This window comes from Polypterus senegalus, chromosome 12 (assembly GCF_016835505.1).
Source record: "Polypterus senegalus isolate Bchr_013 chromosome 12, ASM1683550v1, whole genome shotgun sequence".
In the NCBI taxonomy this organism is placed as follows: domain Eukaryota; kingdom Metazoa; phylum Chordata; class Cladistia; order Polypteriformes; family Polypteridae; genus Polypterus; species Polypterus senegalus.
The window spans coordinates 130109366-130123285 of NC_053165.1; the positions used below are offsets into that span (position 1 = coordinate 130109366).

At 36.2% G+C, this 13920-nt stretch overlaps 1 protein-coding gene across 3 annotated transcripts; it reads right to left on the reverse strand.

Annotated features, from left to right (window-relative positions):
• Positions 1-484: 484 nt before the first annotated feature.
• isl2a (ISL LIM homeobox 2a) lies at positions 485-10692 on the reverse strand. Of its 3 annotated transcripts, none has more exons than XM_039773423.1 (6): positions 10540-10692; positions 9847-10036; positions 8634-8896; positions 5787-6070; positions 3146-3313; positions 485-1241 (listed from the first exon to the last, which is right to left on the reverse strand). In XM_039773423.1, exons 1-6 carry the CDS (start codon positions 10595-10597, stop codon positions 1125-1127), a joined length of 1080 nt encoding a protein of 359 aa, XP_039629357.1. In that variant the 5' UTR covers positions 10598-10692; the 3' UTR covers positions 485-1124. The 3 variants fall into 3 exon arrangements, with proteins under 3 accessions (XP_039629357.1, XP_039629356.1, XP_039629358.1); XM_039773422.1 differs by having other exon boundaries at positions 5787-6073; XM_039773424.1 differs by having other exon boundaries at positions 486-1241; positions 5787-6073; positions 9847-10118; positions 10540-10634.
• Positions 10693-13920: the final 3228 nt, after the last annotated feature.

A 13920-nucleotide genomic window follows, 5' to 3' on the forward strand; every position in this document is an offset into this window, starting at 1 on the left:
ATCTATCAGACCTCCGCTTTCATTCATACTATTCAACTTAAAAGAACATAATGTACAAAATAATGTGCGGTTATTATTATTACGTGTAGCAATGGTAATGCAAGTGTAAGAAGAAGATGTTAATGTAAATCATTAATGAAGACTCTTTATATTTTTAAACTTCAATTGGATTCAGAGGACTGGATTATGAATGAAAGAAGGATGACGATGAGTATTTATGTCAAATATCTGATTTCCAGCTTTCGAAACATTTTGAATGGTGTTCATATCCACTAACATTTTATCTTAAGCTTCCGTTTCTTTGTGTTGAATGCGTGGACCTTATCTCAATGCATCTTAACCACTTTATGCACCGCTAAAAAGATGAATAACTTGAAAACAATTTCCACCATCTCATCCTTCGGTTGTTGATAACCGTGTCAAAATATTTCAAATATATGCCACATTGCTTTACAGAATGTCGTGCAAAACATTTTACTCACACAAAAATCAACATTTACATAGTTTTATTAAGACCAAATATTAATTATCCCTGTAAGAACTGTGTTGTTCTGGCAATAAATAACAATAACTTACTTTTTTGTTCTTTAGAGGCTCAAACAATCTGTCCTCTGTCCATAAGATATATATTTTTTCAAGAGCCTGTCTTTTTATCATCTTCGTCAATCATGCGACTTAAGACAAACATATAGGAAGGGGTTTCTGAAGTCAGTAAAGACAAATTGAAAAAATTCACGTACTGGAGCAACAAGACATACAAGCCTATGTGGAGCACTGTGTGAAAAATGGTCCAAATGGCAAGGTTCACATGAGATGAGTCATTGGCTCTATGGGCGTTTAGGAAGACTCAGTTATAAATCCGTGCTTTTTTTCCTCCTGTTGCGCGCTCAATAACAAAACAAAACAAAACAAACAAACAAAAAAAATATCTTGACGAAGCAGCCACGTATTCATCGTCATATCCAATGATCTGATACATTCAAATTGTATCTTCTTTATTTTATAATAAAAATATGCAACATAAAATGTTTCTGTTACGATGTGATGAGATAATGTTGGGCTGTTCTCATGCAGGGTAGCGGGAACATGCTGAGTCCGGTCCTGTAGCTTCCGCCAGGTCAAAATCACGTGTCGACGGGGCTCGGTACCATGCTGTTCGGGGTGTCGGGTAGCTGGGAGGAGAGGGATGTCACATCACTGCCAGATGAATTGCCTAGGGAACCAGATTCCGAAAATGACACCTGCGGGTAGATATTTACATGTGCGTTAAAATAATTTTATACCGTAATAAATAATAATAATAATAATAATAATAATAATAATAATAATAATAATAATAATAATAAACTAACGATTTTAAAATCAATTGTGCAACTGTCGCTAGAAGAAATAGCAGAAATGCAGCGCTTATAGAGACATCTTGCTCAGTTTAAGTTTTTGTTATAAGGCGTGTCACCTTTTTGTTCATTTCATACAGAAGACACACTACTCCTCAGGTACATGACATATAGCCGAGAGGGATGGCTTTATTATAAAAAATTGAACCTAATGCTATATTTATCTTAAGAAAAAAATAATTACATGACCTCGTAAAAATTGTACAGAACATCCACCGTAACTCTTATATTTTACAAAAATACTATATGTAGAGAACTACGAATGAAAATACAATTGACGCATTATTAAGGAACACAAATACATTATAAGCTGACACAAGTTCTTTATTTCGTTAACTTTGTGTGTAAGCCAACGGCTTCCGTTCAGTTTACTTTCCTTCTGCTACATATGGACCTGAGAGGGTTCAGGGATTTAAAATTTAAATTAATGTCTACCTGCAGAGATATTTGTAAATGGGTGTTCGTATTCATTACATATGCTTGTCATTTCGGAAAGGCACTAAATAAAGATTAATTGGACTAAATATCTAATATGTTGAAACCACGTCAAGGCATTAAAAAAACTGTAAACTTAGATCGGGCCGCATCACTAATCGCGCATTCTAAGAGGTTAAAAAAGATTCTGGAATAAACAATGTTTATTTTTTTTTAAATAGTAGTTAGATAATACAGTTTTTAATGAGTACGTTCTCCACAACTCTCATTTTCCTTTCTTAACGGGCGCCAAAACTCTTTACTTCTGTCAGCAGAAGCTGTACAGGAGTTTAAATCGTATAGAATCTGGAGTGGATCAACTGTGTATTTAAAAGGCCCTTTAGGTGGTCTCGCTGTAATGATGGTTTATAAGCATGCCGCAATATTCATCCATTCTTCGATTAAGAATGCCTCAGATGTTTTGGGGTTTTGGGTTTGTGGGGGACCTACGCAGACACAAAGAAAACCTGCAGACTTCACACAGGCTGTGAATTGGGCAGCCGTGCAAACCACAGTGCCGCAACTGGACCGCGACATCTCTTAGAAAATATTGCAGTCCTGAGTTACGCAATTGCTTCACTTTTAAAATTACATGAAACAAATCCACGTTCTTAGTAATTAGGGAAATTAAATACATTCGAATATAAAGTACGTAATCAGGATCAGGTGAAAGCGTGTTTTATCAGAAAAAAACAGCTTTCTGATTTGACACGCCTTACAAATCACAGTTTAGCATTCCGCACCTTCAGTCCTGATACGTCCGGCTTCACTGACCCCAGCAAACAGTTGAAGTTTACTTTGTGTTGACAGATAGTCTGGGCCAAAGAGGCTTCGGCATTTTTTTAAATGTCAAGTGAAGAAACAATAGGTTAAGCCCAACGGCAATGAGGTTTAAGGGGTTGAACGAGGAAGTCGTTCACTTTTTTTATGAACTTAACCTCTCGCAGAGTTTCTATGAAAGGAAATTCCGACTTTGTTTCATTGCTGCCTGCTGGAGCACACCGCCTCGCGTAATAAAGAGGGTTCCTTTCACGGATCCTTATTAGTGAATACTTTGGTGTCGAAGTTACTAACACTGCAGCCGGAGAGTATACGGTCATGAATGTTCTGTATAATTTTGTTGAACTCACTGCATTCGAAATATTCAATAAGTAATCGATCACAAAAATGTAAAAAAAGCTAAAAAAAAGGTTAGGCCTGGACACTGATGGATAAGCCAGTTTTATGGCCTCAGCGTCAAATCAAAGCGGGATTTCTCCTCTCCTTTCACCTACCAGTTGTTGGAAGGCAGGCTGCTCCAAGTCGCTCTGAAGGGCAAATTCACTCAAGGCTTTCCAGGGTGGCTGATACGTTTGAACCTCCACAGTGTTTCCTTGAACTGCGTTTTCGTGCCGTATTGGACTGCCGGCTACAAGAGGCGTCCCCGTGAGTCCTTGTAAGTTCTGTGGAGAAAGATATTACATTTGAAGGCTTGAAGGTCCAGATAAGGAGTCCAAACGACAGCCACCATACGTTAAGCCCGCGTTAAAAAATAATACTCTTAAGCAGTTCATCAATAAATACATGAAATCCAACAGGTGTATCCATTGTTCAGAATATACCTATTACTGACATTTACAATTATAAAATACCACTTAATATTTACTTTGCCAGTCAGACTTATATCTGTGTCGTACATTTTACCCAACACGTGGGTAAACGAAATGAACAACAACTACTTGGTAAATTATAATTTCCAAATAACATCATCTATAAACATTTGTAATCAGCAGGCAGTTTTCTACTAAACGTATTCCAAATTAATATCATTATTCTTCTTCTATTATATTTTACATTATGTAAAATTAATTGACCAGTTTTCTAAAATATAATCGGAACATATCGTGTGTAGCAGATTTTAAAAGTGGTTGCTAAAAAACATTTATTCAAAATAAACTCAAGTAGGTGAGGGTGAGGTGGTACTTTGAGGCATCCTCATGGCCATTTCGTCAGTCATTTTCCGCAAACATTCTCAACAGCTGCAATAAGAGGCCTGGGCCGGAGTTTTCACTTTGTTTCCTCCTCTTGCTTGTTTGTTTTTTAAAGCATCATTGATCTTAAGGTAAAGGACTTCCATCTCTTTGAACAAGCTGAAATAGCCCTTGCTATCTTACAAGCCTTAAACCAACAGTTATATATTTCCCTTTTAGCAACAAGAGGAAGTTAATTAATTATTACTCAACATGTGCGTGGAAAAAAAAATTACATTTAAAAGGCAACAACATAGAAACACATCCAGTGTTCAATTAACAAAATATAATGTAAATGTATACTATATGTGGTTTAACAGATGCATGGACTTACTGTTGACTGGTCAATTAAAAACCAGCCAAAATCACAATTGCAAAGGATTAAAGGAGGACACAGTCAATTGATACTCTGAAGCATCATTATGGTGATTTCATCAATTGTGTTACTTTCACACTTATGTTGAGTAGCAAATTTATTGTGATATGCACAGTAAACAGTTGGTCACACTAAACAAATGAAATCTTACTCTGCATGCTCTACTGGCCACCAATATATACGCATTAAACACAAGATAATACAGTCAATATGCCAATAGTCAATAGTTAAGAAAAAAAAAACTACAATTAATATAGCAGTGCAATGTAAGCATATATAGTGGAAATATTATGTGTATTAGAAACATAAATCAATGCATGAGATTGAATCAAATAATACAAAAAAATGTAACAAAGATAACATAATTCAAAAGGTGAACAGCACAGGTAAATTACTGGCTGAGCCAGCAAAGCCAGATATTGTATGGGCAAAAAGAAATGTACGAGAATCATTAACAAGTCAAATTGCCTGCCTATAAAAACTATTCCATGATGTTGTAGTCCTTGATTTCACACTCCTATAACATCTGCCTGATGATAACAGGGTGAATAGACAGTGTTGGGAGTGGGTGCTGTCATTTATAATGCTGTGGGCCCACCTGACGACTCTAGTATGATAGAGGTCCTCCACAAATGGAAGAACTTGTTCCTGAAATGATTTTGAACAGTCCTGACTACCAGCTGTAGGGTTTGTCGGTCCTTTGCAAATGAGTTACCACACCAGATTGGTGTGGCATTGGTAAGAATGCTCCCAAGACAGGAACCAATGACACCATATTGAAGGCCATGTGTCATTCACATGCTCACGGTCATTAGTACAAGGCCAGTTTCCAGTTACCAATTAACAGAATGAATGCCTTCTGTGAGGTAGGAGTAAACCAGACCACCAGTAGAATATGTAAAGTTCACATGGGTCTGCAAATGAAGACAGGACCCAGGGTCTGTGAGGCAGCAATACTAAGCAGTGCCACCCCATACATATATCTAATGAATTGTACCCTCTGTGTTCCATAGACTTCTAGTCTTTCTACTGAGAGGCAAATCACAATGTTATAAGAGGTGTTTTTATAATTTTAACAACAATTCTTTCCGATCTGTTCATTTAGATCTTGTTAAGTCATCTCTGGTTCGAAATTCTTCCAGCTAAGCCCACTACCTTCCAGTACTCAAACTCCTCCTCTTGCCCCCATGTCAGTCTTGTGCCGTTTTTAACCCAATTCCGGTTCAGGCGGTGTGGCCTATGGTATTAACAGGAAACCACACATTTGAGGCTTCAGCACTTTTCGTCTCCTATCCACCCTGAGGTCCTGGGAAAAGTAATTTGCTTGTAAAAAGTGCTTCTATGTATTTTGTCATATTGTTTTGGCTGGTGTTTACAATAAAATTCAGAAATGAAAGCAACATGCAATCAACTATTATTTAAGGTGAGATGGCCTGATGCCTTGAAATACTAAGGGCAGTTACCATTCTCTCAAGCAGGAGTAGAGGAGGGCACTGTCTGTGCTTCAAGGGCCCACACTTATTAACTTACCGTCTTGTCGCTGTGCTGCTGCTGCTGGAGCTGCTTCATCAGTATCGACCTCTTCTTGTCTTTGCATCGCTTGTTTTGGAACCAAACTCTAATAACCCGCGGGCTTAGGCCGGTCATTTCTACCAGCTGCTCCTTCATGAGGGCATCGGGCCTCGGGTTGGCATTGTAACAGGTCCGCAGTGTGTGCAGTTGTTTCTCGTTTAGCACCGTCCGCACCCGTGTCGTCTTCTCTGACTGCTTGTGGATGTGGGTTCGAAGAGAGGGCTGCCGGGCCGACACCGGGTCTGCTGAGGACAAAGTCATCCCGTTAATACCAATACACCTGCACACACGGATTATGTTTAATCAGGTTAAGCGACAGTTGCACTCAAGAATTAAACACGGAGTGAAAAAAGTATATCCATTAAATATTTAACGGGATTATAATCAAAATAATGATGTGGTAAACGATCAGAGATCGTGCACGTTTAATTAAAAAATGTCACGTCTATACAACATAAAAGAAAGTGTTCAGTTTTGCCCTTTATATTTAAAAAAAACAATCGAGTTTAATTCAGCAACCTATCTAAACGTGATACATTTCAACGACAAAATATAAACCAGGAAACAGAAGGATAAAACCACGTTCATTATTATAGCGACAGACAACTTGTCTGAAAAACTGTATTCTCGAGCTTGGGATATGATTTCCCTGCAAAACTCTTGCACAGTGTGCCAATGCTAAAACTAATCGGAGCAAACCTATCGGGATGAACATACAAAGGTTTTTGAAATTAGAAGTGGCATTTATTGAGTTTGGCGTTCTTATGGATAAATAACTCGTCTTTCAAGAACTACGGGCAAAATGAAAGCAAAAGAAGACTTGAGAAAAGTTCGCACGTATTTAAAATATGAACTCGTGGTAATACGAATCAATCCACACTACAAACTGGAGACTGCTGTGGCAAGCTTCAAATGCGTGCTGATAAAGTATATAACGTGATGATTAATGAAAAAAGAATGAATGAACACACACACACACACACAAAGACACACACAGAGTATGAAGATAAAATGGGCGGGGCTTCACGGGGGATAGATAGACTGGTGGTCAAGGGCTTTGACCTGCCATTGTTTTGGTTCTGCTGTATCCAATCCAGGTTTTGTAACCAGGTACGTGTACATGTCAACAATATGTTTAAGCAGATTTCTAACGCGGTCATTTTACAAAACAACTCGCAGATGTGAAAAAGCTCTACTTGAACGTTCAGCAGCTCTCAGTAAGCTTAACATTGAATAGCAGTCTGGTTAAACTGAATTTATTTACACTTTAGATTGTAGTTTACCTCATTTAAATTATAAGTTAATGAAGTTAATTGGGAAAGTAAAAAAAACCCAGCAGTTAAGGATTGAGAAGTAGTTATGCTGTATTTTAAAGTATCATAGAATTAAACTGAACTATAGAGTACAGTTAATAGTGAGCATACTCATATTCATATATTACGTATATCATCAGAGGCCGTGAACTAATACATCGGCCATAAATGACAAACGTGTTTACCTGACCCACACCAAATACCGAGACAAGAAAACACTAAATTCATAACAACAGCACATAGCCTGATATGTTCAGAACTGTGAAGAATCTGATGGCCATGCGTTAACTGGTCGTAAATAAAAATCCAAGCCGTATCGACACTTTGGTAACACTTTTTTTCTGAAATAAAAGTAACACATTCCTTACAAGTCTTAACTGCTCATGAGACATTGTAATTAAACAGAGGCACAAGTAAACAAAAGGTTAAATTAATTCCTAATATTGTATTATATAATAGTGACGTTTAAATATTTTAATTAACAATAAATTCTTATTTGTGAGTATCGGCGTTATTTACTGTAATGTAATACATCAATCCATTTATTTTCATTCCATGTAAAATATTATGTACAATATTCTGTTGTAAGAAATAATAGTAATAATTACTACTGCTGAAAACTACAAACCCTAAGGAAAATAGTTGAATAATATTTTTCAGACCTCTTTATATATATTTGTTTATATTACTTTTGGTGAAGTGAATATCATACAGCAGTGCACAGGCCGTGCATACATCGAGTTAAATAAAGTGAGTAATATGTGATATATGTCAGGTTAACGATTATATTTATTTAATAGAAATGCGTTTTAGTCAATTATCAATCCGCTAATATAACAGATATATATTTGTAGTTTAATATTTTTTGTAAGTAAAATAATGTTAGTACATTAAAATGCAGTTGTTCAATCAGGACAGTAAAGCCGTACAGTGTACGATGAAACTCACGGAAGATAAAACGTTACAGCATTGTGTTTATTGTAATATTGTTCATCAATCGATTATCGAAACCGCGGAATCTACTTTAAATCTGCGGGAAACTGTAATATTATTATTGATATTTATTAACTGGTAGATGACTTTATCCAAAGCGACTTATAAAATTTGCAATGCCATTTGTTACATTTCTTTTGATTTTACAATATACTCCAGTAGGTGAAGTCAATTCAATAGCCTTATTAACAATCATTTTTAGTACAATGCAATTCATATATTTGTAAAAAAAAAATTAAAATAAATAGGCACTATGCTTTGGCCAATAAATAATCAAACACTAGTTTCGTCCCATAGTGAACGATATTAGTTTAGTTATATCATAACAAACAGATTTATAAGTAACGTTTTCTAGTTTAAATAAAACATTAAAAGAAAATAAATGTAACAATTACTACTTTTATTATTCTTGTGACTATAAATGATCATTATGGTGGATAATAATAACAATCGTCATCATCATCATCATAACCATAACAATAATAACTGCATGGCTTACCTGCCATGTGAAGAGACCTGTTGGAATGGACATGTCCCGGACTCAGGGGACTTCCTGTGGAGCTTCTCTCCATGAGGAGGCTGTGATCCGTTCTGCACAGAAGCTCGTCATCCCGGAGGGAGAACTCGTCTCCCGGCAGCAGCTGTCTGTTGCACACCGCACACCTGAAGCACTCGATATGGTACACATTGTCTCGGGCTCGCATCACCAAATCGCTGCTGCTAAAACCAACATTACACTTTGCACATTTGATGCCGAATAACCTACAAAGAAATACGCAAGAATAAAACATTTTATAGTAACATGTAAACTACTTCAAAATATACGTTTAGGAAAATAAAGTTATAAATTGTATCCTACGTTAAAAACGCCAATTTACACACACCAAGATTTCTGGGTTGACGTCTACCAAAATCGTCCTTTTGATAATAACACAAAATTGTGAGATTCAAAACAAAACAGCCCTCCTTGAAGGATACACATTCTTAGAGTAAGCTATTCTTTTTATCATATGAATTAATAAGCGACAATTACATTATATGTCAAAAACAAATAAAACACCAGCTCCGTCATTAATCGTTTGTATTACTTCATATTCCAAACATTTAAATGCTGGCTTAAAATAATTTGACTGTAGGCTGTGCGCATAGATCTAGGCCCAACATACACCATTCAATAAGATTATATTCTAAAACAATCTTTTATTCTTCATCATGCATCATATTTAAAATAAACGATGGCATTACAATTACTTTAAAATATATGGGCAAATGCCATTTCAGTGCATGTACACCTTTTGTTTACTTTAGTAAAATGCACTTTTAAAGTAAGCACGTATACAATATGTTATGCATTGTTAAATTAGGGAATGCCAGACTTTAACAGAAACTGAGGGACTGCTGCGGTATTTTCTGCTTGTTTATATTGCACCTTTACATGCACAATTCAAACAAATATGTTACCTATGTACAATTTAAATTATTAAAACAGCACACACACTTATCAGACCTTGCAGGTCAAACTTGGACTTTTGAAATTGATTCTGCAAACTAAAACAATTATTTCTTCCTAAAGAAAGACCTCTGTGCTAATCATCACCTGTCAAAATTGTGGACCTTTATCTAACTTTTAACTTCTACTTTAATATGGCCATCTTTGGAATTTTAGTCCGCGTTCAGAAGGTGTTGCACTAGCGCTGTACAGAATATCTCACCTGACATAATCTCTTTTGCAGTACGTTTTGCCGTCGCGGACGAAGCAAGTGCAGTTCTCGTCCAGATACTGACTGCACTCGGCGCACTTTAGACAGGCGGCGTGCCACTCCAAGTCCGGGGATACTCTCAGGATGTACTGGTCATGGATCTGACTTCCACAGCCTACACACATGGCGAATCCGGACTTCTCTATCAAGAGCAGCAGGTACAGTGTAACTGATGTAATTCATTTGTATTTGCCCATTTCAGCAATGAACACCCCCTTCATATGCTGTGACACAGAAATGTAAAACAGATTGGTGGATCCCCCACCTATTCAAGCATACGTTTAATATCCGTATAAATAAGAACAGTATCAATTGAGCTTTACACGTCTGGAATACCAGTAAAACAATGAAAACATGAACCGCCTACTTAAAAATAACAAAAAACTTCAGTTTGGAAATAGGCGTTTATACATGCATTAATTTACACTCGTATTTCATTATCAAATAACGAATACACAGTATGCTCGTCTTAAAACATGCGATTGTTGAGTAGGAGAACTCTGAATAGTTATGAATGGTTAACTCGCTGGTTGCTCTTTGCATATGTCTCATCTCGTAATGTAAATCACCGATTTAAAGCGCCCGAGCAACACACTAAGCACGTAATTAGTGTTTTAACAATAAATACAACTGAAGGCAACTTACTTTTTGAATGATCCCCCATATCACCCAAGAAAGAAGAGCTGAAAATAATATCCACCATACAGGAAAGATAATGGCGTAGGCAAATATATATAAAAAAGAAGATCAGAAAAGCGGGCTATCCAGTCCTTGTGCTGCCTCACAACTTCTATCTTAAGACGGGAGTAAAGGGGAGACTACAAGGTCCCACACGCTGCGTGACGTCACACGCAAACTGGGAGCCGACGCGTCACCAGGGGGCAAAACAGTCTTGAGAAGAGATTGGCGAAATGAGGACAATGGATTCAATGCACACCGTCCAAAAGTTTCCAGTTTTTAGCTATTGGTCTGAAGGTTGAAAATACGACTAGCAATGAACATACAGCTGGTTGACTATAACAGCTTAATTATTAATTACTTAAATAAATAGTTTAAATAGATCATTTATAAGGCTTCTTAGTAATATGTGTCGAAAACAACGGACGTTGATTTACTGTATTGTACACAGGGTAATACCGTGAACTATTGATTTAGATGGACATCACAAAATGATATTCTGTTTTCATATTAAGCTTCTAACAATTAATGCTTGTAATCAAATAATTATAATGCAGAAGGGACTTCTAACCAGAATATAGAAGTCACATTCATAAATTACTAAAAAAAGAAAAAAAATATCAGAGTTTTAGAATTAAGAGAACTCAATTTTATTTATAGAATTAAGTTATAGCGCAGATAATGGTGAGACTAGAAAAGTAGGTAGACCCATCTTCAGACTGATTCACTGCATAATTTACCGTTTGTGTGTTAGGTACTCTTCGAGAATTTGCTCGTGATATTCCTCTCTTAATGTAATTTATGAATATCTATTTACGGATATGCTTACGACAGATATTTGAATGGGACCTTTATAGAAATATGTCAACATAAATAATTTTTTAAATATAAATAATCAGGTTGTAGCTGTCAAGGCATATCAACATTTTATAACAAACGTACTATAAAAATAAACGTTTAAGGATTTTTCTTTTCATTTTTGGAAGTCGCGCGTCTACTTATTAAACTATTAAGCCGGAAGAAAATGTACTTTATTAACTTTCACATATTCTGTACACTGGCGGTTTCTATATATATCTTTTTATAACTTGCAAAGTTAGTATGCCATTAATTATTCAATAGATCTATCTACAGTATGAATCTATTTGGAAGATGTCTGATTCGTGTGGTGACTGCTTCATGCTATTTAACTTATTTATCTCTTACTTTTAAACACAGCAGAAGATAAGAGAAGAAACCTTATTGAACACAAATGCCCTCCATACGTTTTACTCATACATTAGGCAAATTTTGTCATAAAGCAAAGAGAGTAAACCTGAGTTTTATTCTTAACTCAGAGTATTGGCTTTTTAAATTAATCAGTAATAAGAAAAATCTGTTATTTTTGTCACAATTACGAGTGCGAATAACTTGCAATACAAATGTTTGAAAAATCAAATTATGCGTAATGTATATAGCTTTCTGCATATCATTAGTCAATTAATTAATTATATTATAATGGTTTGGTTAAGAATCTTGTGATCATTTAACCTACATAAAAATACACAAAACTAGGCGGAACATGTTACTACAAAATAAAGTTTAACATCCAATAATCTTAAATTTGATAGAAATATATATGCTGCTGTAGATTTGGGCGTCCTGTTGCCAATTGTAAACGTGGCATTTAAAAGTATGATAAAAAAAATGAGAAAATGAATAAGTGGCTATTCTTAAATGTAATTCAGATTTCATGTACGGTTTCTATCTATATAAAAATACAAATCTCAGCTATTCACAACGTATTAATATTCACAATCACGTAACATATTATTCTTAAATTACTTCAAGGTCGTGGGAGACCGAAGCACACCCTAACCACAGTGGGCGCAGAGCAGGAAATAACCTTATACAGGGCGCCAGACCATCGATGGGCTAAATCAGGTACATATTCACCGGCACCCAATTTAGAGTCACCAATTAACCTAACCAGCAAAGCAAATTAAAACAAATCTATCTAAATCCAAGTCGTTCCACTCTAGCGGTAGCGATTTACTTGGCAGCTGTTGGCCTCGAAAAGACTGACCTCTATTGGCAAGTCAAAAAAATGCATAGCTCCCATTAAACGCCCTGAAAGAAACAGAAACAAATGATTTAATACGTTAGCCGACAATCCATTCACCCACTTTCCCCAGCTGTTTCCGTTTTCTAAACTCGTATTAATAACACTATTGGACCGTTTGCAATGTCACAGATCTCCATGCGGCTTGTGGTCAAAAGTTTAAATCGCCAACAGCCCGCAAGGATACATTTATTTCGATATCTATGCATACGTCTATGATATACATATTGTACGAGGGTATTAAAGAAATAAATAAAGTTACATAGACAGGCTTAACAACGGGGCAAATGCACAATAACATAACATTTTGTGAATCTTGTGAAAAGTGATACCGTTAAACAGAAATGTAGTTGGTTCAATGTAGGATAAAAAAAATATCCAAGCGCAAATATAAAATAAATAATAAGTATAGATACGGGCCTGCAATAAAGACTGTCCATTAAAAAAACTAAACAGAAAAAAGCATTACAAGTTAATTTGCATAATGGCCGCCTCCAAAGACTATATTTCTATTGCAGTCAATTAAATTATGTGTTTAGCACGGTTTACCACACAAATTGAATTCTGCGTAATACATTAGAAGGAATGGCGAATGAAATATACAGCGTCCGAGATAAATATGACATCGTGCATGAAAAGTCCTGTTTCCTTGTCTTCATACTGTAAATGCTGAAGCGCTAACCTTATTCTGACCCCACACGCAAACCAAAAGCAGTGCAGTTCTGAATCTTGACCCTGTCTCGAACCTCACCTCTGACTTTGACCTTCACCCCGCACACAAATAATTTAAAGGTACAATCAGAATTAGTGGTAATTTGGATTTTTAAGACGCTGTGCTGGTCACTTTTGATACATAAAGTAATTGAAGCCAGGGAGCGAGAAGCATTTAAGATTAAAGGGTGGCCAATAACTGTTATTTGTTTCATGGATATCTGGAATGTTGCCCTTTATAACAAAGAACAGCCGAGCAAAGCTTTAAAAAGTTGATTGAATTGCTTGCCATCCTTATAAATCTTTGTCGTCATGTCCTCGGGTGTGTGAGTGTGTGTGTGTGTGTGTGTGTGTGTGTGTGTGTGCGCGCGCGCGTGCGAAGATATCCGATCGAGAACAAATACCGTGAAACGCAAAAAACGCATTGGACGTCGAGTCGTAAATACAACGCGCCGCAAATAATGAATGCAAAGGACAGCAATAAATGCACATCCCAAAGAACAAATGTATAGCGATTTAAGATATTAAATGAACTG

Coding starts and splice junctions, on each gene's coding strand:
- isl2a (XM_039773422.1), bottom strand. CDS start 10,597: ATGGTGGATATTATTTTCAGCTCTTCTTTCTTGGGTGATATGGGGGAT. Junction 10,037..10,539: donor TATGGGGGATCATTCAAAAA/GTAAGTTGCCTT, acceptor TGCTCTTGATAG/AGAAGTCCGGATTCGCCATG. Junction 3,314..5,786: donor AGCAGCACAGCGACAAGACG/GTAAGTTAATAA, acceptor CTTTCTCCACAG/AACTTACAAGGACTCACGGG.